Source organism: Plecotus auritus (assembly GCF_963455305.1).
Source record: "Plecotus auritus genome assembly, chromosome: 2".
In the NCBI taxonomy this organism is placed as follows: Eukaryota; Metazoa; Chordata; class Mammalia; order Chiroptera; family Vespertilionidae; genus Plecotus; species Plecotus auritus.
This window is the reverse complement of record NC_137771.1, coordinates 168,672,258-168,699,951: the sequence shown is the minus strand read 5'-3', so window position 1 is coordinate 168,699,951 and position 27,694 is coordinate 168,672,258. Positions and strand designations below refer to the sequence as shown.

Genomic DNA, 27,694 nt, shown 5'->3' with positions numbered 1-27,694 from the left:
TAATCTAATCTTCATGCTTTCCATATGCTTCCAAATGTCAAATGCATTCTCTTGTAAATTGCTGATTCCAAACTAAATAGTTTATTTCTTTTGATTCTCCTTGGTTTGGAAATTTCACCACCAATTTTACCGTTATTTCTTCCATCTGGATTTCCTCCATCTATGTTATTTTCTTCAGCTTTACAATACAATTACTTATCCTATATAAATAAAAGGCTAATATGTAAATCGACCAAACAGCGGAAGGACCAGTTGCTATGATGAGCACTGACAACCAGGGTGCAGATGCTCCACACAGGAGCTTCCCCTTCGTGGTCAGTGCATTCCCACAGGAGGAGTGCCTCTCAGCCAGAAGCCAGGCTCACGCTGGCGAGCGCAGCCGCAGTGGCAGGAGCCTCTCCCGCCTCCGCGGCAGCACTAAGGACTCCTCAGGGAATGTCCACCTGCTGGTTTAGGCCTGCTCCCCGAGAGGGCACAGGCCAGCCTGAGGGACCCCACCCCCAGTGCACAAATGTTGTGCACCAGGCCTCTAATATTACATAAAGAATAGAAAAACATATCCTACTTTGTACTTAATACTTTTCTGTTAATGTTAATCACTTTTCTGACTATTTTGCCTGTAACATCACATAATCTCAATATCTTCATAAAAGATTCCACAATTACTATTATAAATTTACTTTCTTGGATTTGAACTAATTCAACTAACTCCAAAACCCACACTCTTGCCAATATACCGCATTGATCAGCGAACATATAATTATAATTTTAATCTTTTTCATTACTGTACTTTCTAATAGTTTCTCACATAAAAGTTTAATAATTACTTCATTGGGAGTGGCTCCACTTGACACCTCAGACAATCTCCCTGTAGTCAATGCGCATGAGCTCTTCATTTTGTGACAACAAAAAGTGGTATCATTTACACACTTAGAAATTTCAATGATTATTCCCTTATCTGAATATATATTGTAAAACTAGTACTATTCCATATCCAAAATGTATTCTAGTGAGTCCTATTACTTAAACTCTTCTACCCAGTGAAACATCTGCTGCTTAGCATTTAGCTTATCATTTGTAGAACATCCCATGTCTGCCCTACCACATGCCAGACTATCTTTTTGATAGTTTTATTGCCAAGCCCTGATAAATGCTTTTGAAAGTCTAAGTAAATTACATTCATTGACATTCCTCATACACATAAATGTAACCCTTCAAGAAAAATGGTGACTACTATTTATTCTTTACCATGCACCAAATATTGTGCTAAGTTGTTTCTGCTATCTTATTATTCTTTAAAAACGCTATAATTTAGATATTATTACTGCCATTTTGCATAACATATATGTGCTGGAGGCCAAAATTCACATATAGATTTTCCAAAGCCTCAGCATATTGGACAGGCATAATTACTCCTTTACATAAAGAAAGTATGTTACTTTCTCCCAGACTACATTGACTTGAGTGTTTGTTATAAGTTAGGTTCACCTGCTCTGTATGAAAATCAGACCTATTCAGTAGTTTCCTTCCTTCACTATGAGTCCTTAGGAGTGAGGATCATAAGGAAAATGAATCTATCCTCAAGAATAATGATTGGTTTTCCTGTGGTTCAGTTGGTTGTCCATTCAAACAATCAAAGCATAATATGCTAATGATATGCTAAGGCACTCAACAGCTCACTATGACGTGCACTGACCACCAGGGGGCAGACAGTTGACTGGTCGACCAGTCACTATGACATGCACTGACCAACAGGGGGCAGATGCTCAATGCAGGAGCTGCCCCCTGGTGGTCAGTATGCTTCCACAGGGGGAGCACTACTCAGCCAGAAGTCAGGCTCACGATGACAAATTAGTGCTAAGGATGTCCGACTGACGGCTTAGACCCCCCCCTCCCCCACTGCATGAATTTCGTGCACCTAGTATTTAAATAAATATAGAAATATTCTGCCTCCTTCAACAACAAGAATAAAACCAAAGGGCTGAAACCCTTTCTAATGTCTTCCACAGGACAAAGAGTGTATTCACACATCAGGGTTTATTGTGGTTGTTTGTTAGTTTATTTTCATTCTTGTAGGTGGATCATCTAACTCTCAGACTCTTAAGACACAATTTCAGCATTTTGAGAACTTTTACAAATGAAAGGCTTTGAAACCCCTGCAAAGTACTTTTCAAAGGCTATTTTTATTCATTTAATTTGGGGTTCACACCCTTAAAAAGAGAATATACACCCAAGTTATATGAAAATATATTCTTGAGCAAATTTTTATTATCGTAAATTCTGTAATTTGGAGAAATTAAACTGTATAACTGAGAAAGAAGAGAGGCAGTATTAGTTGAGAGAAAGTCATGGGGAAACAAGATAATAACTACAATACACTTTTGTAAAATGGGACTGAAGAAGGCAAGAAACTTGACAGCCAGCACTTACTGTCTCACTGTGGGGAGCTTAGACAACAGAGTATGGAGAAGAACTCAAGGGACATTGTTTAAGATCTTCTGTTTACAGGAGAAACCAAGATGGCGGCATAGGTAAGCACCTAAACTGCTGCCTCACACAACAATTTCAAAACTACAACTAAAACACAGAACGGACACCATCCAGAACCACAGGAAAGCTGGCTGAGTGAAAATTCTACAACTAGAAGGAAAGAGAAAAGCTCACAGAGAATTGGAGGTACGGCAAAGGGTCTTTGTGCGCGCATAGAGGAAGGGCGGCTGAGAGCCTGGCTGACTTTCTCTGGCGGAAGGGGGAAGGAAGCCCCCGACCGCACTAAACCCCAGTTCTGACTGCACTGACACCCAGTTCCGGGCGAGCCCCTGGGGACCCACACTCTTACGGGGGGAGTCTGGACTCTCGGGCGGAGACTCGGGAGCCGGAGAAGGCAGAGGTCTGAAGGCGCGCGCATGCCAGTGCGCACAAAGGCTGCGGAGGTTGCCACAGGCTTTCCCTAGTGGAAGGGAGTCGGAGGCTCCTGACTGCACTGAGCCCCAGTTCTAACTGCACTGGACCCCAGTTCCAGGCGAGCCCCTGGGGACCCACGCTCTTGTGGGGGGAATCTGGACTCTCGGGGGGAGACTCGGGAGCCAGGGAAGGCGGAGGTCTGAAGGCGCGCGAGCCAGTGCGCGCAAAGGCTGCGGAGGTTGCCACAGGCTTTCCCTAGTGGAAGGGAGTCGGAGGCTCCTGACTGCACTGGCCCCAGTTCTGACTGCACTGAACCCCGGTTCCAGGCGAGCCCCTGGAGACCCACGCTCTTGTGGGGGGAATCTGGACTCTCGGGGGGAGAATCGGGAGCCGGGGAAGGCAGAGGTCTGAAGGCGCGTGCGTGTGCGCAAGGGCAAGGCCGATGGGAAGCCAAGACTGTCTGCTCCGCCCTGAGACTCCACCCCATCCAAGCTGAGCACACAGGCTATTGCAATTTGGCAAGTCTAATCCTATAAGGCTGTCTCCAGCACCGAACTTCTCCCAGCATAGATGCAGATGATCCTTACAGCCAACTGGCCTGGAGGTCAATTCCTCCCAGTGATACCAACAACAATCAAGACTTAATTACAACAAGGCTGTACACACAGTCCACAAAGGGGTGCACCAAGAGTATCTACCTCAGGTTAACTGGGGAGGCCGACCCACTGGGCCATATAGGAAACCTAGCACACAAATCTACCTTACCAACTCAGGGAAGCAGTGAAAATTCGGCGTCAAAGAAACAGATCACAAACGAAAGAAATGGAGGAAAACAAACGACTGGATATAGAATTCAAAACCACGGTTATAAGGCTTTTCAAGAATATCCTAGAAAAGGCCGATAAATATAAAGAGACCCTCGAAGATATGAAAAAGGACCAACTAAAAATTAAATATACACTGACTGAAATAAAAAATATTATACAGAGACCCCAAAACAGACTAGAGGAACACAAGAATCAAGTCAAAGAATTGAAATACAAAGAAGCAAAAAACACTCAACCAAAAAAGCAAAAAGCAAAAAAAAAAATCCAAAAAGTTGAAGATAGTGTAAGAAGCCTCTGGGACAACTTCAAGCATACCAACATCAGAATTATGGGGGTGGCGGGCTTGGACGCGGAGTCGCCGCCTTCTGGAACCGGAAAGTGGAGCTTATCGGAAGCCTGAGAATCCACAACTGCGGCACCCACGAAACAGCTGCGAGCCCCAGAACAACGCTCCCCAATTGGCGCAAACACACGGGTTCAGAGGAGCTCTACACTCCACCACGGAAAGGTCAGATTTCGCCTAGGATAAGGTGAGGTCTCTGGTCCCAGCGCAAGAGAGGAACGCGCGTTTTGCGGGAGCTGGAGGACCAGGGAAGTCTGTGCCTAGAAAAATCGGTGGCTGCTGGGGCTGGCGTGATCTGTGAATGTGGAAGGGGGTCCTCAGAGCTGCTAACAGAAGGGCTCTCTAAAAAGCAACCCATTTTGATGTGAAGTGCAGGGACACCCTAAGAATTTCAGGGGTGTGCTAGACTTACGCGCAGCCACGGAGTGCGCACACTTGGGCTTTTTCCTCTTGAAATTCTTGCTTCTGATTACTAAGCCCAATTCATAGGTTCACCCAGTTGGGGACACCCTGGGAGACTGCAGGGGAAAGTTGTTTTTCTGGAACCTGGGGATCGGAGCGGGGAGTGACCATCGGAGAGCCAGCTCTGAGGCAGCCCACTCCCACAAACCGGTAGTGAGTGCCACAGGGAAAGAAGGCTCTAACACTCCCTAGAGAGGCCATAGATAAACCCGGAAGTCAATCCAGAAACACTGCCACCCAGGGGCTGAATCACAAATTGACTCTTGTGTAATCAAAAATAAAGGAATACGAATTAAGACACACCGCCTGCTTAAAATCAGGACTGGCTTACATCACTGAAGAGCAGTGGAACGCAGGGAACTGCAATACTGTCCGGACTGAAAAACAGGCGTGCCAAACAGAACAACAGAGGAAGTGAATGACCTTCACTACTCCACATTTTATTTTTATTTTTTATTTTTTTATTTTTTTATTTTCATTTTTTGCATCTTTTACTCAAGAAACTAATTTTTTTCTTTTTTCCTCACTTGATTTTACCTTTTTAATTATTACATTTTTATTTTCAATCCGTATTACTACTACTGCTATTTTATCTTTTTTTTTTTTTTTAAGTGTCATTTTATTTTCTCTTCATTTTGTTTTGGGATTAATGTTCTACATTCTATTTTTATCTTTCCTTTAGCATCATTTTACTCTATCTCAAATCTACCTTTATGCCATCACTCTCTTCCTCACTTTTCCCTTTTCAGTGTCCTGTTTATCTTACCCCTTTCCTGCTTTAGATTTTCCCTATTCTTTCTGTTTACACCTGTTAAAATTTCACCCTACTTATATATCTAATCTCCAACCCCCTGCTCCAAGTCCATACACACCTCTCTCTTCGCTGTCTTAACTATCCAAAAAATTGTTTTTCTCTCTGTCCTTTTGTTGTTGTTCGTTTGAATGTAGATTATATCGAATTTTTATGCTTTTTGTGTGAGATTGTTTTGCTTATTCTTCTTTTGTTTATTTTTTTGTTTGTTTAGTGCCTCTGTTTTCCCTTGCCTCACTCAATATTAGTTGGTGTTGTAGTTTGTATTAATCCCCAGGTACTTGTTGCTGGCATTTGCTGGGATAAGTGATTGTTCTATTGGAGTTTTATCCCCAATATATATAGTCTGTTTCCCTTTCTCTCTTAGTCTCTTTCTTGTCTCTCTTACTTTTTTTCTTCTTTTTTTTTCCCTTTTCCCAATTTCATTTTGACACCCCTTTTTTTTTTCTCTTCTTCTTTCTTTATTTTTCCTCTTCTTCTTTCTCTACTATCCCCTAATTTGCCTTTCTCTGGTGGTCACCTTTATTGGAGGTTATTAATATCGTGAATACATTTCTGTTCAGTGCCTTGTGTGTTGTACCTGGTAGTGCTGTATTTTGTGCCTTTAAATCGACGCAGGAGAGAGAGAACTACATAACCAGACACCCAGAGAAGAGAGACCATGGGGAGACAAAGAAACAGCCCGCATATGAAAGAAAAGCAGGCATCACCAGAAAAGGAAGTAAACGAAATGGAAGCAAGCAACCTTCCAGAAAAAGAATTCAGAGAAATGGTCATAAGGTGGCTGAAAAGAATGGAAGACAAATTCGACAATATGAGCAAGAACCAAGAGGAAATGAAGAAGAACCAAGAAGAAATGAAAAATGACCTCGCTGCTGTAAAGAACTCAATAGAAAGCATCAAAAGTAGACTAGAAGAAGCAGAGGACCGCATCAGTGAGCTAGAAGACAAGATGGGAAAAAATACCCAAGTAGAGCAACTTCTAGAAAAAAAAATTAAAAGGCAGGAGGAGAGCCTAAGGGAACTTTGGGACAACACGAAACAAAACAACATCCGCATAATAGGGGTTCCAGAAGGAAAGGAAACTGAGCAAGGAATAGAAAACCTGTTTGAAGAAATAATGACAGAAAACTTCCCTGATATAGAGAAGAAAAAACCCACACAAATCCAAGAAGCTCACAGAGTCCCAAGCAAAATGAACCCCAAAAGACCGACGCCAAGGCACATTATAATTAAATTGGCAAACACCAACGACAAAGTAAGAATCTTAAAAGCGGCCAGAGAGAGACAGAAAGTTACATACAAAGGAACCCCCATCAGACTAGCAACTGATTTCTCAACAGAAACTCATCAGGCCATAAGGGAATGGAATGAAATATACAAAGTCATGCAAAGGAAGGGTCTGAATCCAAGAATACTGTACCCAGCAAGGCTATCAATCAAAATTGAAGGTGAAATCAGGAGCTTCACAGACAAAAAAGGACTAAGGGAATTTATTACCACCAAACCAGCAATGCAAGAAATGCTAAAGGGTCTGCTGTAAAAAAAAAAAAGAAATAGGAAGCGAAGAAGGAACACAGGTGTAAAGAATAGGAATGGCGACAAATAAGTACCTATCAATAATAACTGTAAATGTAAACGGATTTAAATGGCCCAATCAAAAGACATAGGGTAATGGATTGGATAAGAAAACATGACCATATATCTGCTGTCTACAAGAAACCAACCTCAGAAAAAAAGACGCACACAGACTGAGGGTGAAGGGATGGAAAAAGGTTTTCCAGGCAAATGGAACTGAAAAAAAAGCTGGGGTAGCAATACTTATATCTGACAAATTAGATCTCAAACTGAAGGACATAACAAGAGATAAGGAAGGCCACTTCATAATACTAAAGGGAGAAATCCAACAAGAAGAAATAACTCTGGTAAACATATATGCACCCAATACAGGAGCACCCAAATACATAAAAAAACTCCTGGAGGATATCAAGGGAGAGATTGACAGCAATACAATCATAGTAGGAGACTTTAATACCCCACTATCACCATTGGACAAATCCTCTAAACAAAAAATCAGCAAAGAAACATCAATCCTAAATGACTCACTAGACCAGATGGAATTAATTGACATCTTCAGAACATTTCACCCCAAAGCCACAGAATATACATTCTTCTCAAGTGCACATGGGTCATTTTCAAAGATAGACCATATGTTGGGACATAGGCAAAGTCTCTTCAAATTCAAGAAGATAGAAATCATATCAAGCATCTTCTCAGACCACAGTGGAATAAAACTGGAAATCAACTACAATAAAAACAACCCAAAGAAATCAAACACATGGAGACTAAACAGCGTGCTATTAAACCATGACTGGGTTACCAGAGAGATCAAAGAAGAAATAAAAAACATCATGACAACAAATGACAATGAAAACACTACAATCCAAAATCTATGGGACACAGCGAAAGCAGTCTTGAGAGGGAAGTTCATAGCTCTACAAGCCTACTGCAAAAAACAAGAAACAGGGGTAATAAATTACCTAACCCAACAACTCAAAGAGTTAGAAAAAGAGCAACAAGAAAAGCCCAGTGTAAGCAGAAGGAAGGAAATAATAAAGATCAGAGCACAGATAAACGACATAGAGACCAAAGAAACAATACAAAAGATCAACAAAACCAAGAGCTGGTTCTTTGAAAGGATAAACAAGATTGATGAACCTCTAGCCAGGCTCACCAAGAAGCAAAGAGAGAGGACCCAAATAAACAAAATCAGAAATGAAAGAGGTGAAATAACAACAGATCCCGCCGAAATACAAAGGATTGTTAAAAAATACTACGAACAACTCTATTCCAACAAACTGGACAACCTGGAGGAAATGGACATATTCCTAGAAAAATATAACCTTCCAAAACTCAATCAGGAAGAATCTAAACAGCTCAATATGCCAGTAACTATGGAAGAAATTGAAGCAGTCATCAAAGAGCTTCCGGCAAACAAAAGCCCGGGGCCAGACGGCTTCACAGGAGAGTTTTACCAAACATTCAAGGAAGAACTAAAACCTATCCTCCTCAGACTATTCCAAAAAATTCAAGAGGAAGGAACACTTCCAAGCTCCTTCTATGATGCCAGCATCACCCTAATACCAAAACCAGATAAAGACAACACAATGAAAGAGAATTACAGGCCAATATCCCTCATGAATGTAGATGCCAAAATCCTCAACAAAATTCTAGCAAATCAGATCCAGCAGTACATCAGAAAGATCATACACCATGACCAAGTAGGGTTTATCCCAGGAATGCAAGGATGGTTCAATATCCGCAAATCAATAAATGTGATACATCACATAAACAAATTGAGAGATAAAAATCACATAGTCATATCAATTGATGCAGAAAAAGCATTTGACAAAATCCAACACCCTTTCTTGATAAAAACTCTCAACAAGGTGGGAATAGAAGAATCATACCTCAACATAATAAAAGCTATATATGATAAACCCACAGCTAACATCATACTCAATGGGCAAAAACTAAAACCATTTCCCCTAAGAACAGGAACAAGACAAGGATGCCCACTCTCACCACTCCTGTTTGACATAGTACTGGAAGTATTAGCCATTGCAATTAGACAAGAAGAAGAAATAAAAGGCATCCAAATTGGAAAAGAAGAAGTAAAGCTGTCCTTATTTGCAGATGACATGATATTGTACATAAAAAACCCAAAAGACTCTATCAAAAAACTAACAGACTTAATAAATGAATTCGGCAAGGTAGCAGGATACAAAATTAACGCCAAGAAATCTATGGCATTTCTATACACCAACAGTGAACTTACAGAAAGAGAGACTAAAAAAGCAATCCCATTTTCCATCGCACCAAAAAAATTAAGATACTTAGGAATAAACCTAACCAAGGAGGTAAAAGACCTATACGCGGAAAACTACAGGACACTGAAAAAAGAGATAGAGGAAGATGTAAACAGATGGAAGAACATACCATGTTCATGGATTGGTAGAATCAACATCATCAAAATGTCCATACTACCCAAAGCAATCTATAGGTTCAACGCACTCCCCATTAAAATACCAACAGCATATTTCACAGACCTAGAAAGAACTCTCCAAAAATTCATCTGGAATAAAAAAAGACCCCGAATAGCCACAGCAATCCTGAAAAGAAGAATAAAGTAGGTGGGATCTCAATACCAGATTTCAAGCTGTATTACAAAGCCACTGTCCTCAAAACAGCCTGGTACTGGCACAAGAACAGACATATAGATCAATGGAATAGAATAGAGAATCCAGATATCGACCCAAACCAATATGTGCAATTAATATTTGACAAAGGAGGCATGAGCATACAATGGAGTCAAGACAGTCTCTTCAATAAATGGTGTTGGGAAAATTGGACAGATACATGCAAAAAAATGAAACTAGATCACCAACTTACACCATACACAAAAATAAACTCAAAATGGATACAGGACTTAAATATAAGACGGGAAACCATAAAAATACTAGAGGAATCCACAGGCAGCAAAATCTCAGACATATGCCAAAAGAACTTTTTCAATGATACTGCCCCTAGGGCAATGGAAGCCAAAGAGAAAATAAACAAATGGGACTACATCAAAATAAAAAGCTTTTGCACAGCAAAAGAAACCATCAACAAAACAACAAGAAACCCCACTGTATGGGAGAACATATTTGCAAATGGTATCACTGATAAAGGTTTAATTTCCAACATCTACAGGCAGCTTATACAACTTAATAAAAGGAAGATAAATGATCCAATAAAAAAATGGGCAACGGACCTAAATAGAATCTTTTCGAAAGAAGACAGAAGGAAGGCCAAGAGACACATGAAAACATGCTCAAAGTCACTTATTATCCGAGAGATGCAAATCAAAACGACAATGCGATACCATCTCACACCTGTCAGAATGGCTATCATCAACAAATCAACAAACGACAAGTGTTGGCGAGGATGCGGAGAAAAAGGAACCCTCGTGCACTGCTGGTGGGAATGCAGACTGGTGCAGCCACTGTGGAGAACAGTATGGAGTTTCCTCAAAAAACTGAAAATGGAACTCCCATTTGACCCAGTAATCCCACTCCTAGGAATATATCCTAAGAAACCAGAAACACCAATCAGAAAGGATATATGCACCCCTATGTTCATAGCAGCACAATTTACAATAGCTAAGATTTGGAAACAGCCTAGGTGCCCGTCAGCAGATGACTGGATCAGAAAACTATGGTACATCTACACAATGGAATACTATGCTGCCATAAAAAAGAAGGAATTACTACCATTTGTAGACACCTGGATGGAATTAGAGAACATTATGCTAAGTGAAATAAGCCAGTCAATGAAAGAAAAATACCACATGATCTCACTCATTTAGGGATAATGAAAAACATTATAAACTGATGAACCAAAAGATAGTTACAGAGGCAGTAAAGCATCAAACAGAGTGTCTAATTACAGTGGTAAGGTTAGGGAGAGGTGGGGGAAATAAGAGATCAACTGAAGGACTTGTATGCATGCTTATAAGAGTAACTAACGGATGCAAAACATTGGGGGGTGAGGGCAGGTATGGGAGTGGGGTGGGGGGGGCAATGGTAAGATATGTACACATATAATACCTTAATAAAAATTTGAAAAAAAAAAAAAAAGAATTATGGGGGTGCCAGAAGAAGAGAGAGAGCAAGATACTGAAAACCTATTTGAAGAAATAATGACCGAAAACTTCCCCCACCTGGTGAAAGAAATAGACTTACAAGTCCAGGAAGCGCACAGAACCCCAAACAAAAGGAATCCAAAGAGGACCACACCAAGACACATCATAATTAAAATGCCAAGAGCAAAAGACAAAGAGAGAATATTAAAAGCAGCAAGAGAAAAACAGTTAATTATCTACAAGGGAGCACCCATACAATTGTCAGCTGATTTCTCAACAGAAACTATGCAGGTCAGACGGGAGTGGCAAGAAATTTTCAATGTGATGAATAGCAAGAACCTACAACCAAGATTACTCTACCCAGCAAAGCTATCATTCAGAATTGAAGGGAAGATAAAAAGCTTCACAGATAAGAAAAAGCTAAAGGAGTTCATCACCACCAAACCAGTATTATATGAAATGCTGAAAGGTATTCTTAAAGAAGAGGAAGAAGAAAAAAGTAAAGAGAAAAATTATGAACAACAAATACATATCCATCAACAAGTGAACCTAAAAATCAAGTGAATTAAAAACCTGAGGAACAGAATAATCTGGTGAATATAATAGAATCAGGGGCATAGAAAGGGAGTGGACTGATAATTCTCAGGGTGAAAGGGGTATGGGGGGTTCATGAAGAGACTGGACAAAAATCATACACCTATGGATGAGGACAGTGGGGGGGAGGTAAGGGCAGAAGGTGGGGTGGGAACTGGGTGGAGGGGAGCTATGGGGGGAAAAAGGAGAAACAATTGTAATAATCTGAATAAAGATTTATTTAAAAAAAATACAAAAAGAAAGAAAAAAAAAGATCCTCTGTTTACAAATATCTCCCCCATTTATTCCATCAATTGGATATTGATTTTCTTAACAAAACCCTTTATAAAATGTAAGTATATGCTTGGAAAATTAGAAGCCTATTGGTTCTTCATATCTTTACTATGAGTCAATATAATTAGATTGTCTAAAACTTACTAAACATTTGGGGAATGTAAGTTTTAATTCGGTGTTTTGGTTGAAGCCTGGGTCACCTCAGAGTAAAAATCATAAAGACCTCTGGATGGTCTAGGACAGCTGTGGGCAAACTACGGCCCGCGGGCCGGATCCAGCCCATTCGGCTGTTCTATCCGGCCCGCGGAGCCGAAAGAGCAGAGGGTTCTCTTGCTCTCCCCTCTGCTCCTTCACCAGCAGCAGTGTTAACATGCCAACTTCGGGAAACACGGCTGCAGCTCCTTCTTCTGAGTGGGTGGATTTATATCCACCCATTCAGTAGAAGGAACAACCTCTCAGTCTTCCAGAGGCTCCTTGTAATGCCCGCGGACGCGTCCCCTGACATCACCCTGGGAATGCATAGACACGTTATCGTGGTGATGTAGGGAGACACGCCCCTGGAGAGCACAGTATCAGAGCATTAGCTAAAAAGGAGACCAACAACACTGTTCCCGCTGAAGTTGATGTTTTAAAGACCAAAAACCTTTCAACCCAGTCTACATTGCCATCTACATCTACGTCCTGGGCATAATTTGGAAGTTGCACTAAAGAAAATGTTTAATTCATTATGCTAAGTGAAATAAGCCAGTCAATGAAAGAAAAATACCACATGATCTCACTCATTTGGGGATAATGAAAAACATTATAAACTGATGAAGAAAAAGATAGATACAGAGGCAGTAAAGCATCAAACAGACTGTCAAATTACAGCAGTAAGTTTAGGGAGAGGTGGGGGAAATAAGAGATCAACTGAAGGACTTATATGCATGTATATAAGAGTAACCAACGGATGCAAAACATTGGGGGGTGAGGCTTGTATGGGAGTGGGGTGGGGGGGGGCAATGGTAAGATATGTACACATATAATACCTTAATAAAAAAAAAAAAGAAAATGTTTAATTTACTGTTTACATATTTTGTTCTTTTCTATTTGTTTTAGTTTTAAATTATTTTATTGTATTTAAGTTTAATTTGAAAGGCTTTTGTACCTTTCCTTTGTTAGGCAATTTTATTTTGCCTTTGCCATCTTCAATATAAGGTATGTTATTGTGCTATGATTCCTCCATTTTTTGAAGTTTCCAATTATAATAATTAGTGTTTACATTCTTCTTGTTAAAATGTTTGAAATGAATAAAACTATTGAAATTAAAAAAAAAAGACTGTACCCTTTTATGTAATGATGTTTACTTTGAATTTATATTAGTTCACACAAACACTCCATCCATGCTTTTGTTCCGGCCCTCCAGTCCAGTTTAAGAACCCATTGTGGCCCTCGAGTCAAAAAGTTTGCCCACCCCTGGTCTAGGAGCAGGAAGACTGAGAAAAATGTAAAACTGAGACGCTAGACACCAAGGAAGGGCAGAGCTGGGGAAAGGAAGTGAAAAAATACCTACTTGACAATTTTGGCACAGAAAAATAAGAGGTTATGACTCAATGATCTCAAAGTTTCCTTTCCGCTCTATAATTTTATGAGGGCTATTATGCAAAGAATGAATGTTTTACATACCAAATCATAATATGCTATATTTCCCTTTCTGTAATCTATATCATCCAACTATTAAAGCAAAAGAGCTCCCTTTTCTACCTCAACATAAAAAAGGATAATTTATGAAAACTAGTTCCAGAAGACAACCAAAAGGAAATCAAAAGGAGACATCACAGGGAGGTAAATATCTTTCCAATAAAGAATAACACACCCTCCAATACTTTGATGATCAGTATTTGATAATCAGGAATCCAAAAGAGATGCAGATTATTAGAATGGTTCAGAATCTCTCCCCAGGAACACACTAAATAAGAACCCTAATTAGCCAAACAGAAAAAGTGAAGAAAAAAAAAGGATTATTTGTCCACCAGCCTCAAGGCATTCCCTTCCCTCTGTCTAAATTGGATCCTTTGCTCCCTTCCATTTGTCACCTTACTGTTTTCCTTTCCACCTTTGTGTCATCCAGCAGTCATGTCCGTCTCCAGTCACTCCTGCAGACCCTCTTCACAAAGTTTCCCTTTCGCCTGTTGGTTTTACTAAAATCTCTCTGTCCAGGCTTTATCCACACCTGCTGAACTCTGGCCCCTTCCACCGACCCCCTCTAGGACTCCTGACAGGGCGGTGGATCGCGCAGGGCACCCCGTTCTCCAGCAAAATAAGGGAGTCTGTGGGAACACAACTCGGAGACGTTTGTGCCTCCAAACTCCCGTCCCCAGAGCGCCCCCCTTTTCCCAGGATTGTCCTCACTCACAGCGCACAGTGTGAAAGGCGCATCGCGGCTGCTTCTCAAAACTATCGCCCAACTTGAGAATCCGCTCGCGACTGTCGATGTACCAGGGTCCATTCATTATTCTCCTTCGGCTCCGACTTCGCCTTTGCCACGGACGCGCCTCTAAACCATCTGCCACCTCAGCCTGAAGAGCAGCATCTGCTGCCGCAGGAGCAGCCAACCCAGATTCCGCCCCGCGCTCAACGCGCGCGCCTCCTGGGAGCATCTCGAGTGCTGATTGGCTGCCTGGAGAAAGGCACCCCGCCCCTTGGCTCCAGAATCCCGGTCCCGCCTCCAGGCCTTTTCCCGCGTTGCGACGCACGCCGCTCCGGGAACGCCGTGCCACGGAGGTGCGCGGTAGGAGTGGGGTCTTTGGTGGAGGAACGCGAAGCGGCATGAGGTAACGGGCCTGAGGTGGTGGCTGGGGAAGGAGCGGGCCCCGAGGTACCAAGAGGCTGGGGCTCCAGACTTCTGGAGCTAGTGACCCGGAATGTAGGAGCTCTTAACGGGAAAATGGGCCTGCTGCTCGCCCTTTCTGTGGGACTTAGCATGGAAACTGAGGCCCGGGGAGGGGCGGACTCGGGGCCCAAGGCCTGGTGGCGCCAAAGTGGGATCTAGAATCAGGGGAAAAAGAGCCCGAGGCCTCAGAGCCTCGGTCCTGGGACCTGACTGGAAGGCGACGCCGTTACCTAGGCAATCATTTTCTGACCTGTTCCAGAGGAAGTTCTCCACACGTACGATTAGGACTCACAGGGTCAAGTCGCGTGAAGCGAGGGGGGGAAAAGATTCGGAGTTCGAAACTGCAGATGTTTAGGATCATTTGCAACTACATTGCACTGGGTTGTCTTATTTATTTCCTTACCAATGATCCGTGGAGGCAGTAACTGCACAGCCAAGAAGACCAGATTCCTGAAAGATCAAGGCCAGAGCTTGTGCTCTGGCAACAGGGTAATAGCATTTATAATAGAAAATCTTTTTTCTTACTGTCAAAAAGTTCATGAGTTTAGTAGTGATAAAGATGAGAGAAGTGTTGTATTAGAGGAGAAGCACTTGCAAAAAGGTTAATAATCTAATGAAACTCTACTCCCTTACTTAACTAATACCTTAGCCAGACTTGTCAATTTATTGTTCCAGGCAGGTAGATTAATGCCTCCCATAATCTATCTGCTTATCTAAATGCGACTCTTTTAAGGTGTACTGAGACTTTGTTGTGTGGTGAAGTCAAGCCCAGAATCTTTGGGTTTGAACTTCATACTTGACAGTGTGACTTTGTGCAAACAGAAGTTAAGTGTGCTCATTGTAAAAATTGGGGGAGAAAATAATAGTTCTTACACCTTAGAGTTGTTGAGGGAATTAAATGAGTTAATACATGAAAGCATTTAAAACTCAACATAATAAAAGCTCTCCAAGTGGTTATTATTATCGAGACTTTACTGTCATGCAACATTTTAGGGCCATCCTTGGTGACTGCCTTCTCTTCTAAACCTTGAATTATTCTAGGAAGTGGGAATTGCTGCTTTGGTTATTTTACAAATAAAAAAACTGGTTCAGAGAAGCCCAGTCCTTTGACTCTATGATCTGTATTATCTTCTGTGTCATCTTTTTGGCACTTAACATTTTATATAATTATTTTTATTTTACATATATGAATTTGTGTGTGTATGTGTATGTATACTTTTCCTTCCCAATCAGCACATTGGGAGGGAATATGTCCTAAATAAAATCTTTGTGACCCTTGCATCTAATATAGTGTCCCCCCACATGTTGGGTGATAATAATAATGTTTCAGTGATGTTTTATTATGTTAGCCAGAGAGCAAGAACAGTGTTTTAAGCCTATTTTACTTAAAAAAGGCTTCCAACCAGAAATCTGAGGTTTCCAATTTGTAACAAGGAGAAAAGCATAGGGTCAAGAAATTGAGTTTTAGAATGCCCAAAGTTGGTGCCTTTATTTGTTCTCTCAAGATATATTCATTAAGTTTCTACCATATGCCAAGCTTTAGTCTAGCCAGCCGTGGGCAAACTACGGCCCGCGGGCCGGATCCGGCTGTTCTATCCGGTTCTCTTGCTCTCCCCTCCGCTCCTTTACTTTGAATTTATATTAGTTCACACAAACACTCCATCCATGCTTTTGTTCTGGCCCTCCGGTCCAGTTTAAGAACCCATTGTGGCCCTCGAGTCAAAAAGTTTGCCCACCCCTGGTAGCCTCTTGGGTATATAGCAATGTACCAGAGAGAAGCAGGCAGCTATCAAGGGTGGTCTGAGTTTTGCCCTCATAAAGCTTACATTGTAGTGTGAATTTTCTCCAAATTATGTTGTACTAGCCTAGGAATGAGCAAATAGATTAATGAACTACATAGAATCCAAAAATATGCTCAAGTGGAATTTCAGATCGCTTCTGTTTTATCTGTCCATGACTAATTATCTCAGGAATTTGACAGCCATGTGCTTTTATTCTTATTTCACCAATCAGTAACCTCATCTAACTTTAAAAATGTAGTTAGATACCCATTTACACCATTCAGAAAAATAATTTACATATGTACTAGAGATATAAATAAATATTTAAGTTAAATGAAAATAAAATACAACAAAACCACAAAAACACTAGAAAAAAAGGAGAATAGATATTTAGCTCTTAGGATAGGGAGCATGACACCAATGGCAGGAGCCATAGAGGAAAAAATTATTATACTTGACTACATAAAAATTGTAAAACTGATAAATCCAACTTCAAGGAAAATTCATCTTACAAAGTACCAGATGAGTGCATAAAGACATGTACATTGGTATTCATTACTGCGTTACTTATTGTAGCATAACTCTGAATGACTTCCAATAGAGGAGATCTATAATAATAAAAGGGTAATATGGTAATTAGACCAGACGTCATTCCGGATGCCCTTCTTGACCGAGCTGGGGCCGGAAGGAAGCCAGTCCGGGTCCGGGGTGCCTGTGGGTGGAGGGAAGCTGGTGCCGACAGCCAAGGGAAGGAAGGCCTACACTTATACAAATTTTCATGCATCGGGCCTCTAGTGTTTAAATATACAGCCCCCTTCTCACCCTCAATGGATGCCTATAACCACAGGTGCACCAAACCATACATATACTATATATTTTTTCTATGTACACATACTAATGATGAAGTTTATAAATTAGGCACAGTAAGAGATTACTAACAATAACTAATCATAATATAGAACAATTATAACATTAAACTATTAAAAGTTATGTGTATGTGGTCTCTCAAAATATTTTATTATACTGTAATCACCTTTTTACTTAAAGGAAACACTTTACAGCTCTCTTTGACATATCCATATTGGCCAGCATTACTACTCTTGGCGCTTTGGGGCCATTATTTAGTAAAATAAAGGTTACTTGAATACAAGCACTGCAATACCAGAACAGTCCTATATCATCACCAAGAAGGCTACTAAGTGACTAATTGGCAGAAAGAGTGTGGAGACACTGGACAAAGGGATGATTCACATCTAAGGCAGAAGGGAGTGAGATGGTACAAGATTTCATCATACTACTCAGAATGGTCTGCAACTTAAAAATAATGACTTATTTCTGGAATTTTCCATTTAATATTTCTGGGCCTCTGTTACCACGGGTAATTGAAACTAGAAAGCAAAACCATGGATAAAGGGGGGACTGCTGTATTTTGATTCACTCTGATAGAGGAAGCATAGCTTAATGTTGCCATTGGAAAGAATGAGGTATCTATACCCACATTCTTGGAAAGTTGTATGACTGCTATGTGCTGGAAGTTGTGCTGGACTTTCTTTAAAATAGTTCCTGAAAATTTGTTTTTTTAAATGATTCATATTTTACCTAATAAGGAATGATTTGGGATGCATGTATTATGGCCAACTCTTAAATATAAAGGATGGACAAGTATGGTGAAGAATAGCTAAAAAAGTGAGTTAGAATAGATGATTACATGTTTTGTGTTTTTTACTGTTTTATATGGGAAGGAATATTATAAACATTATAATTAAAACCATAGACTTTGGAGTCAGACTGATTTGTATTTGAATGCATGCTGGTGGAACCATGACAAGTTTTTTAAGTTCTTCAAGCTTTATTTTTCTTATCTGTAAAATGGAGATGATTATGGCTTATAGTCTTGTTATGAAGATTAAATAGGGTATGAATATAGTGATATCTTTGAGATTTGAATGCTTTAAATTAAATTATTTTTATAAAGAAAAGTTTTAGCAACAAATTGAATTGGGATGTGGATTTAAAAAATGTTTAAGATAATTGATTTTATTCAGTCTGTTTTTATAAACAAGCTTTGGTTATTTTATAATTACACAGCATTTCTGAGTTGTGTGTTGGGGATCCCCAAGACTAACCCCAGGTTCAGTGATTTGCTAGGAGGGCACATAGTTCTCAGGATATTGCCATATTCATGACTGTGATTTATTTATTTATAATATATTTTTATTGATGTCAGAGAGGAAGGGAGAGGGAGGGACAGATAGAAACATCAATGATGAGAGAGAATCATCAATTGGCTGCCTCCTGCACGCCCCCTACTGGGTATCGAGCCTGCAACCCGGGCATGTGCCCTGACCAGGAATCCAACTGTGAACTCCTGGTTCATAGGTCAACGCTCAACCACTGAGCCATGATGGCTGGGCTGTGATTTATTACAGTGATGAAAAGATACAAAACAAAATCAGCAAAAGGAAAAGTCCCATGGGGCAAAATCTAGAGGAAAACAAGTACAAATTTCCAAAATTCCTCTTCCAGTAGAGTAACATAGGACATTCTTAATTTCTCCTGCAATGAGTTGTGACAACATATTGAAGTGTTGTCTATCAGGGAAGCTCACTAGAGATTCAGTGACCAGAGTCTTTATTGGAGGATGGTTGTGTAGACATTCTCTGTTGCCATGAATCAGATTCCAAACTTCAGGAAAGAAAGTAGGCATTCAGCATAAATCACATGGTTTAGGCACAGTAAGCCATTCTTATTAGGAATGGTATAAACCTCCTGAAATCCAAGTTCCTAGACACCAGCCAAGGACTAGCCTTATAAAGAGACCTTTGAAAAAATAGCAGTCTTGCCCTGGCCGGTTTGGCTCAGTGGATAGAGCGTCGGCCTGCGGACTGAAGGGTCCCAGGTTCGATTCCGGTCGGGGGCATGTACCTTGATTGCAGGCACATTCCCCAGAGTGATGTGTGCAGGAGGCAGCTGATTGATGTTTCTCTCTCATCAATGTTTCTAACTCTCTATCCTCCTCCCTTCCTCTCTGTAAAAAATTAATAAAATATATTTAAAAAAAAGAAAAAATAGCAGTTTTAGGATAATATTAGCTCTTTTATACATATGCGATTTTTCTTTTATGATAAAAGAAAATTCCTATCCTAGGATTTTTGTTTAGATTAGAAAAAGTGAATGTGAAGCCCCAGTCACAGTTCCTGACTGTTAGTGAGTACACAATAAATAATACCTACTGTAGCTGTTACAGTAAAGTATAGGGGTCTCTAGCTCTTTTAGAGGTACACTAGTTAGAAAAAGCAGTTTTCTATAAGGGAGAAATGAAAAACAAAACCTACCTTTCACTTCTTTAACAAAGCAAGCAGCGTTAAGTTTTCATTTACATTGATACTATATTTTAAAATTTTAGGGAGTAAATATTTTAGGGTATTTGACCTTTCTTTTCCTGATTCTGTTAAAATACAGGTGATATGAGAAATGAAGCCAACAGGTACAGACCCAAGGATTTTATCTCTAGCTGCTGAAGTTGCAAAAAGTCCTGAGCAGAATGTCCCTGTTATACTGTTGAAGTTAAAAGGTAAGAAAATCTTTTTGTGATTGGCTAACACTGTTTAAGGAATAAAACAATTTTATCATGGGTACAATTTTAGCATTTGTTTCTACAGTAAAATCTCGCTATAATGGACTAATTCCAGCAAGGGGGAATCTGTTAAAGCCGAAAGTCTATTATATAATAAAGTAGGTTTTCCGAATGCATATGTTAAAAAATTGACAAATTGGTTTACCTGTTTTACTTATGTAGACACCTTTGTGTAATTAAGCATATATGAAAAGTTTAATTTAATAGAAAAGTTTTCTGTATGTATTACTATAATTTTAAATTTATACTGAGTAGGTCTAGTAAATGTTTGCGTTCACCAGTCACCAGTAAATGTTTGCATTCACCAGTCACCACAAGTAAACAAAATGCACACGGCTGGGGTGTAGCTTAGCGCACATTGGAACATTGGCTGGCATCCCTTAAAACTGCTGCAGAAAGTCACTCCATGCAACAACAGAACCAGTTACCACTAGCGATGGGGTGTGATCACATGCTAATTATTCGAGGAACATTGTTTATGAGCGGTGGATCTTGGATTTAAATATGTAGACTATAGTTGTAATATTTATTTATGTTGGCAAAATTACTAGTATTTATTCAATATATGGCCTATTTGCTAAAATTTATTAAAAATAACTGAATTCATAACAAAAAATAACTTGTTAATTTAATTATAAGCAAATATTGGTTAAAGCCATTTTAAAATTAACAGGTGTTAATTTTCACATATGACATAAGGACTGGAAATTTTGTCCATTAAATCCTAAGCCTGGCCTTACCCGGTCTGGCTCAGTGGATAGCATGTCGGCCTGCAGACTGAAGGGTCCCGGGTTTGATCCCAGTCAAGGGCATGAACCTCAATTGCAGGCTTGATCCCGAGCTCTGGTCGGGGCTCGTGGGGGAGGCAACCAGTTGATGGGTCTCTCTCACACTGATGTTTCTCTGTGTCTCTCCCCCTCCCTTCTACTCTCTCTAAAAATCAATGGAAAAATGTCCTCGGGTGAGGATTAACAAAAAACAAACAAAAAATCCCAAGTCCCTTAAATGGAGATCCTCAAAATAAAGGGTTCACTGTAATTTTTTCAGAGAAACCTTAACATCATGATAAAGCAGTGCTTTTTCTTTTATTTTTTTTTTAATTTCTTTATTGATTAAGGTGTAACATATGTGTCCTTATTCCCCTATTACCCCCCTATCCCCCCCACTCATGCAGTGCTTTTTCTTTTAAATTATTTTTAGTTACTAGTCAACCTATAAAAAATAGTTTTTGAATTTATTAAGTAAAAGTAAGTATATCTTATTTTCTTTTGCCTTAGAAATAATAAACAACACACCTTTAGGAAGCTCAGAGTTGAAGAAAATCAAACAGGATATATATTGTTATGACCTCATTCGATATTGCCTCTTGGTGCTCAGTCAAGATTGTTCTCGAATCCAGGGTGGTTGGACTACAATTTCCCAGCTTACACAGATATTAAGGTAAAATGAAGCAATAAGTCAGTGTGTTCTTGGGAGATATGTTGGTAGATTCTTTTTTTCAGCTTTTGCTCCTTTTTATTCATTTGCCTAACAAGCATTGACAACCTCCTGTCGTAGGTATGGTTGTACTTTTCTTTCACACTATGTGTTGTTTTTCATCATCATAAATATATATATGTGAATATTTCAGTGTCTACAATTTTGCTCCATAAGGTCTATGAAGATGGTGATCATGTCTTTTGCTCACCATTGAATTCCAAGTGCCAGTAGACTCTTTATTGACTAAGAATCATAGGAAGAAATGAAAATAATAAGGCACTGGCTCTACACTGGAAAAACTTACCATAGAGATGGGGTCACAGTCATGTGAATTTATTGTACAAGGCAGAATGAAACAGGTGCTGAAATGAAAGGCATAAGCAAAGGTAGTATAGGAGAACAGAAACTGTTCATTTCACTTTGTGTTGATTTAGCTATCTCAACTGTATATTTCATGAGGTCACTCTAATCCTGTCAATAAAATTTAGAAGCAGTATTTACTGATCTACTGCCATACTAGAAATTTAGAGAAAAGAGATCACAATCTTTTATTTTGCAAGAGTTGATAAAATAAACCAGATGTTCTCAGTGTCTAAGTCACCTCCAAATTAACTAACAAAGTGTGCATTACTAAGTGGATTTTAGCTTTTGCACCTGCTTACTCCTACTTTGTTATTAGGTGAGAGACAGATTCAAGGTATACTTTTAGGAAAAAAAAACAGTTAGCAGTGTACTTAGTACTTTTTTTATACTTTGATTTTCAAGATTGTTTACTTAAGTAAATAAAGCTTTATGTCTTTGTTTTGAGTAGATGTGTAATCTCATGAAAATATTGGTTGATCTGGGCCAGTGATTGGCTTTGGCCCCTTGAGTGTGGCTCTTCCACAAAATACCACAGCCTGGGCGAGTCTATTTTGAAGTGGCGTTAGAAGAAGTTTAAGTTTAAAAAATTGGGCTCTCAAAAGAAATTTCAATCGTGTACTGTTTGTTGACTAATGAATTTGCCGACCACTGATCTGGGCTCTCTTGAGTGGAATCCAATGTTTGTGAATATATAAAAAACATAATTTTATTTGTTAATGTTCTCAGTAAAAATAGGTACTCTTAAATAAGTAATTTTAGGAGCCAAACAGAAACTGATACATATGAGCATTAGTCCATTAACTTTAGGACTTGATTTGCAATCCAAAAACAAAACAGATACATTGAGCTAGCCAGTTAAGTTTTTAGCATACTCTGCATATCGTCTCTATTGCTCATCAGTGTCTGCACATTTTGTGGAAAAGCCTCAGATAGCAGTACTTACTCATGAGACGTATAGAGACCATGCTTGAGTTTCCCCTTCTAATGTAAGGAATATGCAGTCAGATATTTTGCAGCTTTTAGGAAATTAGATCTTTTAGAAAGTTGAATTGATATAAAATTAGAGTGTTTGATATTCTGATCTGTCCCTTGCAGACTAATCTCACCCTGGGTATTTTTTCAGCTCTTTGATGTCTAAAATGTATCCGTTAACACAAATGATATTAACGAATTAGACTATCAAGGTATCCTATTACTTTTAGAGCGTTTATGGCCCATTCCCTGAAAACTCACCTCATTTCTCTTTATTGTGAGTCAAGTGTATTTTGTTTCCTGAAGAGTTGACAAATAGGTTTTTAGGACACATGAGTCCTGGCTCTTAGTATAGGCAAAGTCCGCATGACTTTTCTAGAAAGTTGTTAAATAATTTTCCAGAAAAAGTTCATTATTGGCTTGAGAAGTAAAGGAAGATACTAAAAATTCTTATTAAGGCACAGTGTCTATAGAAGCTTTAGCATTCAATTAAAATTTATAATTAACCCAACCTGAGTCACAAACTTGTGCTCTTATTTCAGCCATTGCTGTGTGGGCTTAGAGCCAGGAGAAGATGCAGAGGAATTTTACAATGAATTACTTCCATCAGCTGCAGAAAATTTTCTGATTTTGGGGAGGCAATTGCAAACATGTTTCATCAATGCAGCTAAGGTATATGTGTTTATTTAGTGCTTTGTGTTTTATAGCCAAAACAGTTTAATTCTTGAGAAGATGTTCCACGTTATTTTTCAAATGTACAATATTTGGCTGAAAGTACAATTAGAATAGTCAATTCAAATATTTTTAAAGTAACAACCAAAAAAAATGTCTACATTAAAAATTTTTTAAATGCTGGCTGAAGCATACTGTTTGACTTTTTGAAGGATCTGCCTTGCTATGCAACTTTGAACAGCACCTGTAGACATTTATTTCCATAGCATTTTCCTAAAACATACCTTCTACTTAAATTAACAGTAGAGGAAAGTGTTGTTCTCTAGCCCCAAGGCTTTTCTCAATAACTCCAATGGTGAAGCAAAATAAAAGTGAACCTTCTATTAGATCTTTCAAATCTTCTCTAGTCAAAATATTTCAACCTCAACATAGGGTCAGATCAATCCAACAAGTATTTCTTGGGTGTATTGTACTAGATGCTATGTGTACTTTTTTTCTGACCTATGGAATTAAGAATTTGGAATTAAGCCCTGGCTCATGTGGCCCAGTTGGTTGGAGCGTTTTTCAGTACACCAAAAGGTCTTGGGTTCGATCCCCAGTCGGGGTACATGCGGGAGGCTACTGTTCGATGATTCTCACATCAATGTTTCTGTCTCTCTCTAAAATCAATTAAAAAAAAAAAAAGATATCCTTGGGCAAGGATTACAATAATAATAAAAGAATTTAGAATTAATTTTAATAAATTTAGAAGTATATTGCTTAATTTCCAGATATTTGAGGATTTTCTTAATGTTTTATAACTGTTATCCATTTCTTAATTCTGACATGGTCAAATAACATACACTGTACCTTTAAATCCTTTGAAATATTTTCAGACTTGTTTTATGGCCTCCATATGTTTTTATGGTGAATATTCCTTTAAAAGCAGTCCTTACTTTGCACATTGCTATCTCAACTGAAACGCACATATCAGAGCCATGTAAAAGTTTAAATATATACAAGTTTCATTTAACATGATACCATGCAAGAGCAAGCACTCCCTGCATACTTGAATATGAGTTCTGCAGTTGTTTGTGTAATGTTTCAATGTCAATTAGATCAATTTGGTTGTAGAATATATAAGGAATCATAGGTGTGTAACGCTGTAACTCCTTTATGGTGGAAGAGTTCTTCGTTATATGGACATTTGAGCCTACTGCTACATTAGAGATTGAGCAGATTCACAACTTTTGTGAATTATGAAGATAAATAAGTCATCATGAGATACTAAGTTTTATTTGAGATGCTTTGAGAATATAAGGAATTAGATATTGTCTTGCACTTGAAAAAAACTCTCAGGCTAGTAAAATAGTCAAGCTTTTTAGCTATTTCTTGTAGAAAACCTAAGACAAATATATTATTAATTTAAAAACAAGAAATAAAAAGTTATATAAGTGAAATTAAATGATATGGACAACATATTGTGGTTTGAGTGTAAGACTCATTGTTGGCATAGAATTTAACTTAGTAGTGGAGTATATGCTTTCTATGTAATAGGTTACAAATTCCACTTGTAGAATTTCCACTGCCATTTTTGAGGGATGCTAGCACTAAATCAGTATTTGCAAATTTGCTAGATTTCATTTTATTCAGGTCAATTAAAGTGGCATGAACTGTGGAAATTTTGTTGGACTTGATTTCTTTTTCTGGCTATGCCACAGACTAATTCTGGGTTTTTATCACTTGATTTCACTGTACTTCAGTTTCTCCTTTGTAAAATGATTTCTATCTCATGACTAACTCAGACTATTATGAAACTTTGTCTTCTTCAAAGCACTTTAATATTCACCCTTTAAGGGCAGTAATAATTATAGTCTTTCATATATATAGTCCATTAATACTTTTCATTATACTTGCATATAATTTGTTATGGTATTTGTATAGAGATAAAAAAAATCCTAAACACTATTAGCTAAAGGACTTACAGATATTAATTAAAAACAAACAAACCACCCTATCTGGTTTGGTTCAGTGGATAGAGCATCGGCCTGCGGACTAAAAGATCCCGGGTTCGATTCTAGTCAAGGGCACATGCCCGGGTTGCAGGCTCAATCTCCAATAGGAGGCGTTCAGGAAGCAGCCAATCAATGATTTTCTCTCATCATTGATGTTTCTATCTCCCTTTCCCTTCCTCTCTGAAATCAATGAAAATATATTAAAAAAAAAAAAAAAAACCACCTACAAAATCACTAGAGTTCAAATAGAAAACATCAATGGGATGGATGATGTTTTGCTGGAACTAAATTGCTGATATTGGATTTTAAAAAAAAAGTATTTGCATGTTTTATGCTAAAAATGAAGCCTGACAGATGTTGACATGTGCAGTTTTTCTGTGCACTCTATAAGCACATTTATATATTTCAGAATAATTGTCTCAAGTGGTCCTATTTTTAATGGTGGGAGAAGAATGGTGTATCTGAAGCTTATTTTAATACTAAAGTATTGGATTTTTTTTAAATAAAAAAACACATGATATTGTATGAGAGAAAAATTTATTTAGCACATACATCAAAGGGAGTAAATCAGCTACAGAAAAAGAGGATGATTTGACCACGGGGCAAAATTAAGAAGGAGGATTAAGCCCTAACCGGTTTGGCTCAGTGGATAGAGCGTCGGCCTGCAGACTCAAGGGTCCCAGGTTCGATTCCGGTCAAGGACATGAGAGATTTAGTTGGGGACCCATCCCCAATAGGGGTGTGCAGGAGGCAGCTGATTGATGTTTCTCTCTCATGGATGTTTCTCTCTCTCCCTTTCCCTTCCTCTCTAAAAAAATCAATAAAATATATATTTTTTTTTTAAAAAAAGGAGGATTAAAGGAAGTAATAAGAAAACAATTTTATTTATTAGTGCTATCTACCTAGGTTTTTCCTAATCAGGTAAAGGTTACATGGCACGATATACACAGGAAATTCTTTGTATATATAAGAATATAAATAAGTATATGATATATACGAGTAGAAAACACCTATGGGAGAATTTTGAAGTGATTTAAGGGTAAATTGTGTTAACCAGTTTCAGAAGCCATAAATTTATGGGTGACATTATTTAATGGGTTTTTAAAGAAAATAGGAAGTCTAGGAGCCCAGCACTATCATTTGTGATTGACAACAGTAAGGATTACCTGCTGTGTGTTTAGTGAAACTAACAAAGGCAGTTTATTAGACTAAAGAAATTTTTGATCTAATGTAGCATTTCTTTTTTAAATCTAATATTTAAGTTAGTGCATGTCTATTTAAGCACCTATCTAATTCTGTGCTAGAATAACAGGAAGAAAATACTTTCATTATTATGAAGAATAAACATAGCAGTCATAATGTTTTTGCTGTTGTCATCATTACTTTAGTGCTGCAGTACAAACATTCATGACATGGCCAGTAAGTGACAGAATTGTGAATGGAACTTATGTCTTATTTCCCATAGTGACACATACTCTAATCTAGAATAATTTTCACCCTATATTCCAGAAAAGAAGCTAGGAAAATTGTCATTTATCTATTGAATAAATGTTGATTGAACATTTGCTAATTGTAAGAATTGTTTTTAGATATTGAGTGTATAGTGGAGAGCTAAATAACATGGTCTCTACCCTCATGGAGTCAAAGAATAGACGCTGCAACTGAAATACACTATTAATGCTTTACATGCTGATACCTACATTTGCATATTGTGATTTTCAGTGTTGGGTGTATAACCAAGTGATCCACCTAACTTTGTAAAAATACAATGTCCAGACTTTACCTTTGGAAATTCAGAATCACTATGTTTGCACTAATGCCTGCCTGTGCATGGTATATTTAAAAAGCTCCAGAGGTGTTGAGAAATCCTAGTGTGACCACTTCCAGTTTTTATACTACTTTCATTGTCTTATTTAATCTTGGGGTAACAACCATTTCTAGTAAGTAGAGTAGCCTATAAGCTACTCTTTTTTATAAATTAAAAAAGTAAAGGCTTCAAGATCACATATCTCATAAATACCTAT

The 27,694-nt window shown here is 38.6% G+C and overlaps 2 protein-coding genes across 6 annotated transcripts in view; one reads left to right on the top strand and one right to left on the bottom strand.

Moving 5' to 3' along the window:
• Window positions 1-14,504, bottom strand: part of EAF2 (ELL associated factor 2) — a 52,557-nt gene extending 38,053 nt beyond the window's left edge. The window contains exon 1 of one of the 2 annotated variants that reach the window (XM_080654406.1): window positions 14,296-14,504. Coding sequence is in view for 1 of the 2 variants with exons in the window: in XM_080654405.1 (XP_080510531.1) it covers window positions 14,296-14,392 (97 nt within the window). In the remaining variant the exon portion in view is untranslated. The remainder of the gene's footprint in view (window positions 1-14,295) is intronic. The other variant, XM_080654405.1, reaches the window with a different exon arrangement.
• A 105-nt stretch (window positions 14,505-14,609) lies between these two features.
• Window positions 14,610-27,694, top strand: part of IQCB1 (IQ motif containing B1) — a 60,332-nt gene continuing 47,247 nt past the window's right edge. For 3 of the 4 annotated variants that reach the window (XM_080655482.1, XM_080655485.1, XM_080655484.1), the window contains exons 1-4: window positions 14,610-14,713; window positions 20,016-20,127; window positions 21,468-21,630; window positions 23,547-23,676. In XM_080655482.1, coding sequence (XP_080511608.1) covers window positions 20,028-20,127; window positions 21,468-21,630; window positions 23,547-23,676 — 393 coding nt within the window. In that variant the 5' untranslated portion in view covers window positions 14,610-14,713; window positions 20,016-20,027. The remainder of the gene's footprint in view (window positions 14,714-20,015; window positions 20,128-21,467; window positions 21,631-23,546; window positions 23,677-27,694) is intronic. The other variant, XM_080655483.1, reaches the window with a different exon arrangement.